We start from the raw sequence: 14,697 nt of genomic DNA, 5'->3' as shown, positions 1-14,697 counted from the left end.
CTCAACCCAATACTTCATAACTGTACATGAAGATATATTAAAATAAACTGTATGGCTATAGCACTGAACTTTCTTAGTGGTGAAATACCATTTCTGTATTCATGTTTCCCTTGTTAATATCTGTTTAAAACTGTTTTGAGGTTTGCTGTTTGCTTCCAGTTTGGCAGCTGCCAGATGATACATAAATATGGATTTATCTTTAAAATTCACTTACGAATTCTAACCATGCCATATGTTTTATGTAATTTGAAGGTATTTTCTTCACTGGAAAAATTAAAATCCACAACCACATGTGATGTAGAACATTAGACAGCTTGCATATGTAGTGAGCAGGTAAAGATAGTAAAAGATGACTTGGAAACTAGTACCAAAAATGATATATATTTTGAGTTACTTTAATTTTTGTAAAACCAAGTTGAATCTTCTCTTTTTTTTTTTTGTACAACTGACCTTCAGACAGTGTTTATTTTACCATAAGAAAAAAATGAATATTATATTAATGCAAATGCTTTTCATAAAAAATTAAGTAAAAAGCCAACATAGACTTAGCTATTCATGTAGTCCAACCGAGTAGAATATGTTTTCAATTGTGTGTGAAAAAAATCCTATTGACATTTTGTTTTTTTCTTGATTACCTAAATCATGGGAGGTAAGACTTAGAGAAATAACCATTACACTTTGGGAAAATGATTAATATTTTTCCATTAGAAGCAATGTATTTTGACACTTGTCAGTAAACTGCCATGATTTTGTAACGGTGAAAGTCAAGACTTCACACTGGTTTCTGTTCCAGTGACTGACAATTGCTTTGAAACACTGAATGTAATAAATAGTACATAGAATTTTCAGGGAAATATTTGACAAAAAATTGCATCCAAACTGATGAAAGTTTTCTCTAGAGTTCTCCAATATTTGGTGCAATTAGAGAAAAAACACTTGCCAGAGAAGGTGCTTGTATTTGAGGGTTTTGATGACTGCTGCTACGGGCTCGTTCAAACTTTATCTAGCTGTTACTGTCTTGCTTAATCCATGATCTGTATCTCCTTTTAGAATCGGTGGAGCCATGCCAACAGTCTTCTCCTATTTTTCGGAAGTGCTCGCTCGGGAGAAACGAGGTGAACACCTGAGCTGGCTCTGCATGTTTTGGATGATTGGTGGCATCTACGCTTCCGCGATGGCTTGGGCAATAATTCCTCATTATGGTAAGAAAAGCCATAGAAGAAAGAAAAATCTCCTTGTGATTTGGAGGTATTCTCGTATGAAAGTAAAGATCTTGAAGCTTGATAGCTTAAAGAAGAGTCTTCATGTCTGTTTTTGAACTAGTGACCTAACTGATAAAAATAAATTGATTCCTTTTGGAGGGTATAGTGGGAATAGATTGTATGCCAAATAATAAATAATTTATTACAAGATGCCAAGCTTCACCAATATCCATATTCAGTCAGATTTTTTAAATTACTGAAAACCTGTACACATGAAAATTTAATTGGTGTTATTGTTAAATCTGGAGAAAATAGATGATGTGGAGATTTCCATCAGAGAAATTTTAAATTGCAGGAATGTCTAAGTAGTGATCTTTTTGATACAGTGATAGATTGTGAATTGAACATTCTTGAGAAGAAGAATAAGAACTGTCTTAATGTTTGCAGTGCTGAAATCTGAAATTAGTCTGAAAATAAAGCTGTACTGAATGTTTCTTAGTAGGTATTTTTAGTGGTGTAAAAACAGATAAATGAAAAACAGTACATTTAAATGCTGTAGGGATGTATGAGGGCAATGGCTGAAGTTATACTCATGTGAAATACAAGCTACTTTGTCAAAGAGCTCTTTAATTTCTCTGACATAGTTAAACATAGCATGGGGTATAGATTCAATTCATTGTCTCTTGTGCTAGTGTTTTACAAGAGTTAAGTGCTCACAGGTCTCCAGGGTTGTTCAGACTGCTCAGGCATTCTTAAAAATCAGCTTCTTAAGCAGTTCTCTCTGGCAGGCCTCATGTGAAGTAAAGCAGCACTGTGAGCTGGCAAAGCAGCTTCCTTTAGCCGAGCCGAGTTTATCAAAGTATTATTGTGAAGGTTTGCTTGAAGTGATGGGAATATTTAGCAACTGATAATGTCCAGAAATAAATCATAATAGTGCAAACTAATCAAATACCTAGACTGTTGCATTAAAATTATTTTAGGGTTCAGTACACCAAACCTGAATCGCTATCTTCAGCCTTGCCTTTTGACTTTGAACTGCTGGAAGCAAAGAGAGGTATTTGTGCTGACAAGGCACAATATGGATTTTTTTTTCCAAAGTAGTAAATTGCTCTGGATGCCAAGTACTTTTTTGCTTTCCTATGGACTTTTATTTTCTTTATCTTTCAGTGGAAAATGCAAACATTATGACAGACTAATTTACATAGGTTGTCTAATTTAATGTAGATTTTATAAATAACTTTATATCCTTTACTGACGTACTTTTAAAACATCACATGGCAGTATATTTTAGTACAGTACACTTACACCAAAGCAGTGTCACTACACGGAAAACATTTCTATTTCTTTAGTAGAGGAAGAATATCAGCAACAAAAAGGAATGCTGCACTGAGTTTTTTGTTGTTGTTCTTGTTTTTATTGTTGATTTTTCCACCTACAAAAATATTTGTTAAATAATATAAGACATGAAAAAGTAAAAAAGAATTGCAAAACATAGTATGCTTTAGTGCTAGACATACAAATCACTACTTGCAGTTTATTAAGGTAAGTTACAATGATTAAAAAAAAGGCCAAAAAATCAAGCTATCAGAAGAATCCTTTTTCAGAGTAAAAGAAGTAAGTTTATGCATCATTTTGGCAAAAATTGCTCCCAGGGCAAGCCCTGCTCCAGCATTTGAGGAGTGTGGTCACACATTGCTGTCCCCTCCCAGAAACATTCCAGGTCAAGCAAGTGCCCGTTCAGGTGTCACCATTTGTATTACATGAATTTACAAGGAGGCTCTTACGGTATTTTCTCTTTTACTACTTCTGAATTATTTCTACATGGATTTATTTTGCCAGAATTAAGCAGAGATAGAGATTTTCCTCCAAATCCCTTTCTGTACTTCTCATCATTCGCATCTTCAGTGACCAGGAAGCAAAATATAATTATTATAAACTACACACCCACTTTTAAACTGCATTTATATTTGTGCATGGGTATTTCTGTGTTCTCTGCTTCTCACTAGAGGACCTGACAATGTTTGGTTTTCTCAGCTGGACTCAGAAGTTATTCAATAGCAGTGAATGAAGCTCCATCTGTAAAAAAACAATAAACTGTCATTGAACACAGTGGAATTATTCTTCTATTAATAGAAAGATACCAGGTCAACACAGTAGAATACTTCTCTCATTTACCAGTGTATTCCTTTCATCTGTAGTTCTTCTTATACAAGCCACTTTTAAAAAGTCCTAGATTCATAGGCATACCTTATCTAGCCCAAGGCAGACTGTGAAGCTATATATCTATGTTTGCCCATTGAACATTTAGATACATGTTTCTGGGGGAAAACACAGATTACTCTGTATATGTAATAGTTTATCTCTGTTGCTGTTCAAGCAGCCTAGCAGTCTGAAACAGGAGATGCCCTGGAACACAAAATAAAATGTTGATAGCTGTTGTTTTGACATCAGCGTGTTGTTAACTGAAGGGTAAGTGTGATGCAGTGCTGCAGTCACCACATATGGAAAGGCTAATATCATCTGGAAGACAAGCATCTTTGTAGCCAGGCTTTTTTTATATATATCTGTTGGCCATTGTTTAAAAATTGAAAGTTTGTGTAGACCTGTTCAAGGTCTCCTAAACTGGAGCTCAAGCTGTGAAGAAGAAACATCTCCAGAGAAATGCTTCTAATTGCAACTAATTTTAAAAGTCTCAGATTAGACCGCTGAAAAGAAATTCCTCTCTACAGTGCTTATATCAGTCTGGATAGGAGAAATAACAATCATCCTATAAATACTTCTGCAAGTGCAATTTTAATTTCAGCATCCTGTTTCAAAGTAGAGTAGTTCAAAGATGTCAGACACTTCAACAGTGTATTATAATAGTCTTCAAAATGTTTGTTTTTCAAATAATGATGAATCCCAAGAAAGATACTTATATCTTACAAAATTTTTTACACCAAGTTTATTTTTAGTCTGAGAATAGGAATTAAAAAGAATTTTGAAAGTTGTTTTATCAGTTATTAAAAAAGAAAAAAGTTCTGTGCCATGATCATGAAAATCAGTCTCAATTTTTATTGTAACATATCTCCAAACTAAACATCAGGGGAAGCTAGATAAGAATTTCGGTGTCCTTAGCCTATCAGTTTTGATATTCTGTCTAATTTTATGTACTTTGCCTGTAAGAGTCATACAAGCCTTTTCTGGCTTTATGGACTATAGAGAAATCTTTTGAAATTTGCAACATTCCCTACAGTATTTTACTTAGTCATAAAAAATATTGGCTTCGCTGGTTCTTAAATCTTATTCTTGAACAAGAAGAGGAGTTCTTGACCAAAAAGAAATTAGATTGCAAGGAAGAGAACAGGATGGTGCAGGTGTCCAGGCTGTTACAGCAGAAACTGCAGGAGGAACCTGAAGCTTTTTCCAGACTCTCACACCCCACTTCTGGTATTAACCAGAGAAGAGATGAGATAGCCATGTCAAATGACATTAGTGAACAAGTCTCCACTGTATGGCCAGAGAAGAGACCTTACCTCCATAAATATACAAAAGATTCCAGTTAAATTAGGCTCCATTATTACCTAAACCACTTCAAATTTAATAATACAGAATCAAGAAAATAGTAAAAACACTTCTTTCTAAAACCTCCAGTACAAACCAGATGTAAGTTTAAACATTCTTTCAGACAAGGGTAATCACATTATATGACAGATCTTCACCTTAAGTATTCATTTTTCATCACTAGAGTCTTTTGTCCTACTAAATTGAGGACCACTTACTTGTGTTCATAAGAGAGGTATTTAGCACCATTCAGAAAACACACTTGGAGTAAAAAAGTGTGGAATAAGAAGTCTACAGAAATGGCATTCCATTTCAGAAGTGAATATTTCTTGTCTAGGTGTAATGTGTCTCTCTGGCTGTAAGTGGGAATGTATTAATATGTTCTCTATTACATCAGAGTTTTCTATTGCATCAGCAAACAATTGGTGTTTTATTCTGTGACTAAAAGTCACAGTTACAAATTATAAACTTGTCACTAGTCACAAATGATATTTCTACTTCAGTCATTTGAGCTTTACTAGAGAAGGCCATTTTTTCCTGGATGTATTTTTTTTAGAGAGGAAGTTCTTTACAGTAACAGAACTTAAAAATACAGACATAGAAGTGTCCAAATAATGTGCTTACTCTTGTCTTACAAAAACACTATATTTAAAATTTTAACAATAACTTATATTTTAAAAATTTTTAATTATGTCTCCTACTGGAAATTTTTGTATTCATTTCCTGGTCAGTAAAATATATTCACTTCTATTCTCTCTGAATGTTTTTGTTTTTTTCGTTTCTCCTGTCAATATGATAAATGAATTTAAAGGGCAGAAAAAGGGACTTAATTTAGATAGGATGGAAGTTAAGTTTTAAATGCAGTTGTTATATAGTACTAATATGAACTGCCAAATATATTTACAGAATCTTCATTCTCTGGATGTTGTCAAGGGCACATGAAACTACATACTGTCCTTAACAGTTTAGAACTATGCAAAATTCACTAGACCTACCAATGGACACCTGTTGACTGTTCTTATTCTACTTTCCATAATTAGATAAGTCTTTTTTTAGGCCTAGGAGTACATAATGGCCTCTGAATGCAAATGTAAGGAGAATGGACCAATCTGTTTTTCTTTTGAGTAAGAGCTGGTTTGCAAAGTGGCCTGAAAAATATTTTTCAGTGTGTAGCAGAAGATTGTTGTGGTAAAGCAATTAAATTAATATGAAGAAATTTACTCTGTTGGCAATGAAAGTGATCCTTTTATCACCCTTTTATCATGATGGCTTGAAACACATTTTTGTTGTACTTTCCATGTCATATTTGCTCCATTTTTGTGTCATCCAACTGAAGATAAAAAAGATAAACCTATCTTCAAAACAGCAATGAAATCCCCTTCTGCATGAAAGCATCATGAACTGTATAGTAATAAAACAGGCAAGGCAGCAGGGCTGCATGCAGCAGCTATGCAGATGAGGAGATAGATACTGGCTCATTGTGCAATTCACAGCATGCAATGCACCAGGCAGTGTTAATGGAGGAATTAACCTCTCAGCCTGCTGCAGATTTAACTGAGAACATGATGGACTAAAATTGTGGAGCAGCAATGAAAAAGAAAACCTTTTAACTCCCTTATTCTGTCTGGGTTGTTGTTGGGCTAAAGGGTTTCTCAGTGTCACACAACAGCAGTGGTTTTGTGTTAAAAATTCCCACACTAATGCTAAATACAGTCTGTGGGTTAGAGACTTAGGGCACAGCAAGTACTAGTGCTTGATGAGCAATAAAAGTAGAAGGATCTTAGGAGGCATCCATCTTTCAGCACTTCTGGTGTGCAGACCTGGATCCTTTTGAGTGGTAGAAGCTGTTTAGTGTGGATTTACAGAGACTCATCTGATATTTCTGTCAAGGGTTGGTAGTACAGATAATGAAAAAGATTTTATAATGGTCTGTTTGTCAAGCATCTGAATGAAACTGCCATGAAAGAAGTAAAAGCTCAGGCTGAGGTTGCAGGGGCCATTATGGACTCTGGTTTGAAGCAAGTTGATGCAACAGATGCCCCTCAAAGTTCCCTCACCCCCATTCTATTAAACAGATACTGTTTCTTCACTTGTGTTGGGGCAGACTAGAAAACAGCAAATCAAGAAAAAAATATTAGAATTTTTAAAAAATAGAAAAAGAAGGAGCATCGAATATTCCCAGCACGTGTATGCATGTCTATCAAATTATCCTGGCTGGTAGCTCCAAATGGAAAACAGAAAGCTTCTTGGCCAAATAACCCTGCACTGGTAGAAAAAGTACATTGGTCCTCGTTTAATTTCTAAAATTCTGGACTCTCAATTTTTAAAAATTCCAATTACTTTTCTATTGTTTTCCTCAAACATGTCTTTAAAAATTTTCCTTTTCAAGGCAGTTTAGAACAAATTCACGCCATAGAAACAGCTGTTTGGGAAAAAGTTGAACCCAAGGCATGATTTTCTATTATATGGTAGTTTGGTATTTTTGCAGAACGTGTCTGAATTTCATCAGTTGTCCAGTACAAAGAGAAATACCAAAGAAGATGACCTGGGCAAGAGAACCATGGGGTTTTTTCTCAGCTATAAAAAACCCACTAATGTGCCAAGAAATTTGCAGAATTTGAAATCAGTATATTGTCCTTTTTCTTAAGACTTGGAGGAAACATGTGAACCAAAATTTAAAACCAAGAACAAATTTTCAAATTTGCCTCATACAATTCCCTTTCTGATATATCTTCTCTCTTCCGAACCAGCCTTCACAAATGAAAAATACTATTTAAGGTTTAAAGAAGTTAGAGCTTTGTTAAGGTTGAATCTGCGTTTGCTGAGACTGTGTCATGCTGTATAAATGGAATAGATCAGATGTAAAGCCATCCACTATGTCACACAACATCTGTTGATCTGTTTTACATTCCTCTAAGAGACAAAGTGATTGATCCCCAATGTGCTATGCTTCCCCCCTGCAAATACTTAATGCACTTACATTTATCAGGTATTCTGCATATGAAGCTTTATCTATACCTTTTAAAATCTGAGTTAATTAAAGTGTGTACAAGGCAGTTTCAATGTTAACTTGAGTTATCAACTTCTATTTGTGAATTGTTCCTCATTTGAAATAATCCTATTAAATTAGATTACACTGAATGTGTACTTTTAAAAAATCTTAATCTTTAGGAGCCACAATAATGACAGAGTACAGCAGAGTTTAGAAGTGCTGCTTATGCAAATCTAGCTAGGAGAGCAAATAAACCCCACTTTATCAGTTTTTTTTTTTTTTATTTTCTGTGGTCTAATGCAGAGTTTGATATGGTCATTTCAATGTTTATATTTGCAAGCCCTAGAAGTTTAAGTAGCTTTTAGCACATCTACTTAATGAGCACTGAAGATGCTCATTAGTGAGCTTCAAATATAACCTTTTCCTTGGCACTTCAGGCTGAAGGTGAAAAAGAAAATTTGTTTAGGGAGAGGTTCAGTAAAAATCTAGCAAATTGTTTTGTGAGCAAAGAACATACGAGGCTCAGTTTCCTAGGGGTTTCTGTCAATCACCTTTTGATCCTGGTGAACTCCCTTCTGCCCTCTCTTCCCCTATGTTGTTTACAAGGCACCACAGCAGTCCTTTTAGTTTGTCCTTGCTTTCTCTAGGTCCCTTTCTGCCATACTCTCTACAGTTCCCCCTTCTTTCTCCCAGAACTCTGGAATAAGAAACATTCAGATATCCACACTCTCTCCATGCTCCCTGGTGCAGTACGGCCCTGGCCTAGCTGCTGTAAAGTAGAAAGCAACTCATTTTGACCTGGGTCAGACCAGTGCCAAACTCAGTGGATTGAGTGGCTATGCAGCATTCCCCATCCCCAGATAGGCTTCAGCATCCCTGAGGGACCACTGATATCTCCTGCCTTTTCCTTCATCTTCCACTGGACTCTCTCTTCTCTGCCTGGGCAGCATATTTCACAAGGCTTTGGAGAATGTGATATCTTTGGGACTATTACTTCCTGTGACATTTGATTGAAGCATCTTAATGGCTTTAAAGAATGCTGGTGGAGGAACTGACAGACAGGTGAACAGACTGTTGCCATAAACATCATTGTTCAATGCCATAAACACAATTTTCTACAAAAACTGTAATAATAGTCAATCATTCTTATGACAATAAAATTGTCAACTTCTCAGCCTCACTCTTAATGAAAAATTAGTTTCCCACAATAAATTGGTCTTGAGTATAATTTAGGGAAATTTACATTCAGGTTAATAAAGCTGCCTTACAAACCTGTTCAGACTGACCAGCAGAAGTACCTGCATTGTCAGACATTAATCTTGCTTTTCATGTCTAGAAACAAGGAAGATGCTAATCAGATAAGATTTGTTTGTTAATATTTTTAATGTTAAATCACAAAAAAACTATGTTTGATTTTTTGACTGTTCTACAACAGATGAAAAAATCATGAGATAAAGCATATACAAAAATACATTAATTTCCTCTGGAACATAATATGACAGTATAAATTTGCCAACCATACTTTCATATTATTTCTGTGGCTTGCAGAGCTATCTACTTTGAAGAACTTGGTGATTTTCCTTTTTGTAACACTTTCTTTTCACTTTAATAATATATTCTTTCTAAGGATTGCATATACAATTGGAATATAGTTTTTCAATTTGCAGTCCAGTTGCCTTTAAAATAAAATTAACAAAATCAATTGCAAATGACATTGTATTTTTTTTTCAGGAAGTTTGCTCATACTTTTTCTCAAAGGAAAATATTTTGTGTTACTTTTGAAAATCATGCCTACTTTAGTGAAAGTATTTCCATTGAGGTCTATGCAAATATCCATGCTTACCAGAGTATCTGACTGTCACACTTTTAGGAGAGGAACTTGTTCAAAAATTTGGCAAAACCAGATCTACCTCCCTTACAGTGTTTGTGCACTTCATATTTCCAAGACAGCTCTGTTTTTATACCTTAGAAAGATGTTAGCAGAAAACAGTATAAAATGAGCAGTGACAAGCATTAAGATTTCATAGTGAGAGCTCTAGGCTGAGCTTTCCATTCCCAATTTCCTCAGCTTTGGTGCTGGGCAAGGTGAAGAAATGCTGCTTTCTACTACTCACTGTTCCTCCCTTACTGTTTGAGTTGGTATTGTTTTCTTTTTAGTATTGGGGCAGTTTGATTTTAGGCATTGAAAGTTTTGGTCCCCCTCTTAGTTGTTTCAAGAAAGTGGCACTGCCATATAATAAAAAAGTAAGAAAATACAGATAAAGATGCAGTAAAGGTAAGGCTTTTAAGTAGTTTTATTTTCCCACAGAAACATTATTTAGTTCAGTCTGATACAAACATTTGATTCCTTTATGATTCTAGGCTCTCAGGGAAGTAATGACGCTGTATAAAAGAAAGAATGTAAAATAATTGTTTTCTTAATGTATTATGTTTTCATTATTTCCTTCATAATTGCATTTCAAACACTGTGACTGACTGCTCACAGGCACAATCCACCTCCTGCTGCCACTATGATAGACTGAGAATTATTAGTACTGATTTGAGTGTGCAAAAAATATTTTGTTGGATGTTTGACCAAGGCTTGAATTCAAGACTTCTGACTCATTGTTCACACAGAACAGAAAGGCCCTACAATCTGTACAGTAAGGCCAGAAATGTGACCAGGCTTGTTCAATTGACTGCTGTTAGATTAGAAGATAATTCCTAGAATGCACATTAGCTCTAATAATTTGATCACATAAACTACCTGCTTAGTCTATCTGTCTCTCTCACAGGGATAGGATATTGCTCCTTTTCATTTTTTTTAAGAGAAAACAAGAGACAAGCGAAATAACGAAAAAGGAAATAATACTTTAATCACAGCACTGATATGCTCATTGAAAATTAGCTATTTCTTGCAACACTGTTCAAACAAATAAATACAAAAGTTAAATTTTGAAAGAGTTTCTTGAATTAAAGAGATATTCTGTTGTTACACTGCAGCAGCACACAAAAGGGTAGAATGTGTATCACTGATAAAAGACATGTCCTCTTGGTATTCTTCAAATATTGTTCCAGCATTTCAATTAATGTTTTGTTTCTATGTTAAGATAGATAAGGAGACCCCATTTTCTTTTCATAAGCTACAGTGTTTCATTGTGCCTTTTACTGATTGTCTTTTTTGATTAATTGCTTCTCTTTCCTGCTTTTCCATGAGCCCATTATTTAAATATCCTTAGTCCAGATGCACATAAATCACTGGGAGTCCTGGAGCAGGACAAGAACACTTACATTTTCAATTAGTTTCCACATCTAACTGCTGCTTTTAGTAGTGTCTGCAACAACTCATTACTTCAAATATAGCACCATTTGTGATCTCGTGGCTGTGATGGTGGAGGGCACCACACAAGAATACATGGATATCATTGTATCTATATTTTCACACAAGAATACATAGATATCATTGTATCTGTATTTTGTGTATGGGTAGGACAACAATATGAAAGGATTCTATTGAAGACAAGTGTTTCCTTATAGACTTTGTTCACAATGGCTACTGCACAGGGCATTTGACTGTTTTATATTGTCTTCTTATAGAAGTGGATTCTGTTTGCTCTCAATGATTTGCTCTTTTTGTACTCTTTGGCACTGTCCAAACAGATGCCTCAAAATTAATGCAAAACCATTTTTCAGTTCTTAAATAAAGTAGTGGAGAACTACTAACTACATGTTGGAGAATGGAGGTAAAAAACTTAATACAAATTTAAAGCTACATACAAATGAAGTTCATACAATGTTTGAAGCACATTTTAGTGACATTTGGTTGCAGAGTCTTGGTGCCAGCATTGGCCATGTTATTTTGAAACCCTGACAGCAGCATCTCTTAACATTCTGTCTCCCCCACTTCTGACATTAATTGCATCTCTTTGAACCATCATCTCTGGAAAGCTTGACATAACCTTTTCTTAGACTGACAAGCCTCTAAGTTGTGATGTTGTCAGTGTTGTGGCTGGCAGATTTTACTCTTTGTTTTGCAGATTGTGAGGCGCCTTCCTTGAACAGCTGCACAGAGCCAGACCCAAGCCAGGACTTTGTAGAAATGCCTGAATACATAAATCTCTGGGGCCACTGACTCAGTCAGCCAAACAGTCAGATCAATTATGTGCCATAGTGCTTGTAATGAGATTTTCAGCTACATATTAACCCTTGGTGGCTTATTCTTTTTTATTTATTTATTTATATCTGAGTACTTAAAACATCATCTTTACAGTTTTAAGTCTCCATTGTAAACTTAATGCAATTATTGAATAGATCTTATTCATACTGGAGAAATACATTTCAATATTTACGCTTACTTTTATCTGGTTGTCAAGCTAAGAAAGTTCAGCTACTGCTGGTTTTTGATAGCTGATTTTCATAAAATGCTTCTAGGCCGTATGGACACAAAAAATTACGATAAAGAAATCTTTCTTCCATAGTTAGCCTTAGTCAGCTAGGTAGTATTCTGTAAATCCAGTTGAAAAGTGTCTGGTGGTCATTAAATTCAGGAAGGATATAAACCACTGAACTATAACCATCCCAGCACTAATTTTTTTCCCTAAGTCAATGGGATTACAAAGACATTAGGAAGATTCAAAATGTATTTATAAAAGAGCATCAGAGCAGTAACAAAAGTATTTACTTCTGTAGGACTGCAAATGGTGCCATATAATGTAGCTTTATATTAGGTCTTTAAAATGAGAAAATTTTCCAAATCAAATTTACATGCAGAAATGTGACAAAAGCAGACATTTAAAGTTAAATAAAACTTTTGAGCTTTTGATTACATAACACAGCTCTTTTCATCTGAACCCTGGACAAAAGTTGACCTGTGTTCTTCTACACTAATTTCTAGCAGACTCGGGCAGTTTACTCTGAGCAATGCCTTAAGTTTTAGCTTTCATATTTCAGATTTCTGTACTGCCTTAATGTGTGACTCTGAACTTCATATAAAGTATTAGCAAGTTCTCTTCACAGGGCAGTTAGACAAACAATCCTTTTCCAGCCTGAGAACCAAGGACACTGTTGCAGCTTCAGGCCCAGAAAGGTACAAACAACAGCAAATTGGGGAGAGCAGTCTGGGAGGATGGGACTTCATAACCTGGAGCTGTAATTGGACAATTAACCCCAATCTGTAAATGGACCAAAACTTATAAAAGCATGAAAACTCATGTCCATCTTGGGTCCATCTTGGGCAGAGCCCCAGCTGGGCTCTTGTACTGCCCAAGGTGTATCCTTTGAAGGCCTTTTAATAAATACCTGCTTTATTCCTTTAACTCTGCCTAGCCTCTGTTCCAGGTCAGCCTCTAGCCATCAGGGCCATGAGTGCACAGAAGGGAAGTTCAGAACCTTCTAGCCTTCTATAATGTGCATATTTACTTAATTTCAATAGCTACACAATATTTCTCATTTTAAATTTCAGGAGTGTGGAATCCACTTAAGTTTCTGGAGAGATTTTACACTGATTTGTATTTTAGAAACTATGGGGTAGAGCAGAATAAAATTATTTTGAGAATGCATAAAGTAGATTATTTTAGAAACACTGATTTAACATCTAAGCAGAAAATTAGAGATTTGCCATAGCAAGCTTTCAAAATCTGTGCTCGTTAACCAATTAACCAAGAGCTCTAACAAGTGAGCATATACCCACTTCTCAAAGACTATAATGATATTTGCATTCAGAATAAAGCCATGTTGAAGTTAGTCAGGTTCAATTCCTGGTAATGGGTGTCTGAAGTCTGGTTAAATGATGGGACAGAGGCAAAACTCTTAATGGTGATCATTAAAGTCAAGATGTTGCAATGTTGTCTTGAAGTGCTTTTTTGGCAGGTTTCCAGTCCTACAGGATAGTTGCATTGCAATTGCGTTCAGAATTCCTAAGGTGCAAAATTGTATCCTGTATGATGCTGGAGATATTACACCAGCATGACATCTTAGCAAAGTGCATTTCCACTGTTTCTCTCTCATGTGAGAATGGAAACTTCTCGGTGGCCAAGATTACAGAAGTACAGAGTTGCAGACCTGTCTCCACTCCTCATCAGTGGCATCCTCTGTTCCTTTTGTCTAAGTGGAATGCTTTACTCTTAGCCCTTTTTTTCATGAAGAGTCATGTAGTTGGGTGCAATAAATAGTTGAAGCTGGGATCAACCTAGGAAAGGCTCACAAAGTTCTCTATGGTGATCACAAATCAGCCAAACATGTCCTGGGTCGAAATGGTATTGGATAACAACCCTAAATCTCCTAGGAATGAGGTGCAGGTATATAAAGAAACCATGCAGAAGCTTTGGACAAATTTGATGTGTCTCAGTTTGGAGACAAATTTAGGAGAAAAGAGAAATGAGAGTTCCCTCTGAAGAGGAGGGCTCCTGTAATGCCTTTTGCCAATGAAAAATGAATACCAGTGGGTGAAAGTGAAAAGAAAAAAAAAGCAAACTGTTTATTAACAAAAAGCAAGCAAACACACAAAAACCCCAAAAGGATGTCTGCAAGGCACAGAAAAGGTTTGAATAAATGCAAGACACTGAAATTTCAAAACATTAACTCCAGTCCCGACCAGACTGTGTGGCAAGGAGGGAAAGATGGTGGCTGCCCTCCTTGTCTCAAGGAAGGGGAGGAACAGGGATTTGCACAGCAGACTAGATGGGAACCTTTCTGGCGTTAGTCTCTTCCTTGCAGCAGGTGAAACTGTTGTGTTTTAGTGTCCTTTCTCATGTTGGTTCAGCTTCTCTGAGGTCTGGGGTTCACCCCACACTGGCTCCTCTAAGGGACAGAAAAAAACCCACAAAACCCAAATCAAAGCCAAAACAGTTCAAGGAACAAACAAAACAAAACAAAACAAAACAAAACCAAAAACAAACAAACCAAAAAACCACCAAAAACACCCCCCCAAAAAAACCCCACACACAAAAAAACCAAAAAACCAAAAAAACAACAGCCCCCTTC

The 14,697-nt window shown here is 35.8% G+C and overlaps 1 protein-coding gene across 1 annotated transcript in view; it reads left to right on the top strand.

The window, feature by feature from the left end:
• Positions 1 to 14,697, top strand: part of SV2C (synaptic vesicle glycoprotein 2C) — an 88,532-nt gene that overhangs the window by 40,850 nt on the left and 32,985 nt on the right. Inside the window, exon 5 of the mRNA XM_005427284.2 lies at positions 1,051 to 1,202. Within this exon, the coding sequence (XP_005427341.1) occupies positions 1,051 to 1,202 (152 nt within the window). The remainder of the gene's footprint in view (positions 1 to 1,050; positions 1,203 to 14,697) is intronic.

This window comes from Geospiza fortis, unplaced genomic scaffold (assembly GCF_000277835.1).
Source record: "Geospiza fortis unplaced genomic scaffold, GeoFor_1.0 scaffold201, whole genome shotgun sequence".
NCBI lineage: Eukaryota > Metazoa > Chordata > Aves > Passeriformes > Thraupidae > Geospiza > Geospiza fortis.
Note: the sequence above shows the minus strand (reverse complement) of the source record. Positions and strands in the feature narration are given on the sequence as shown.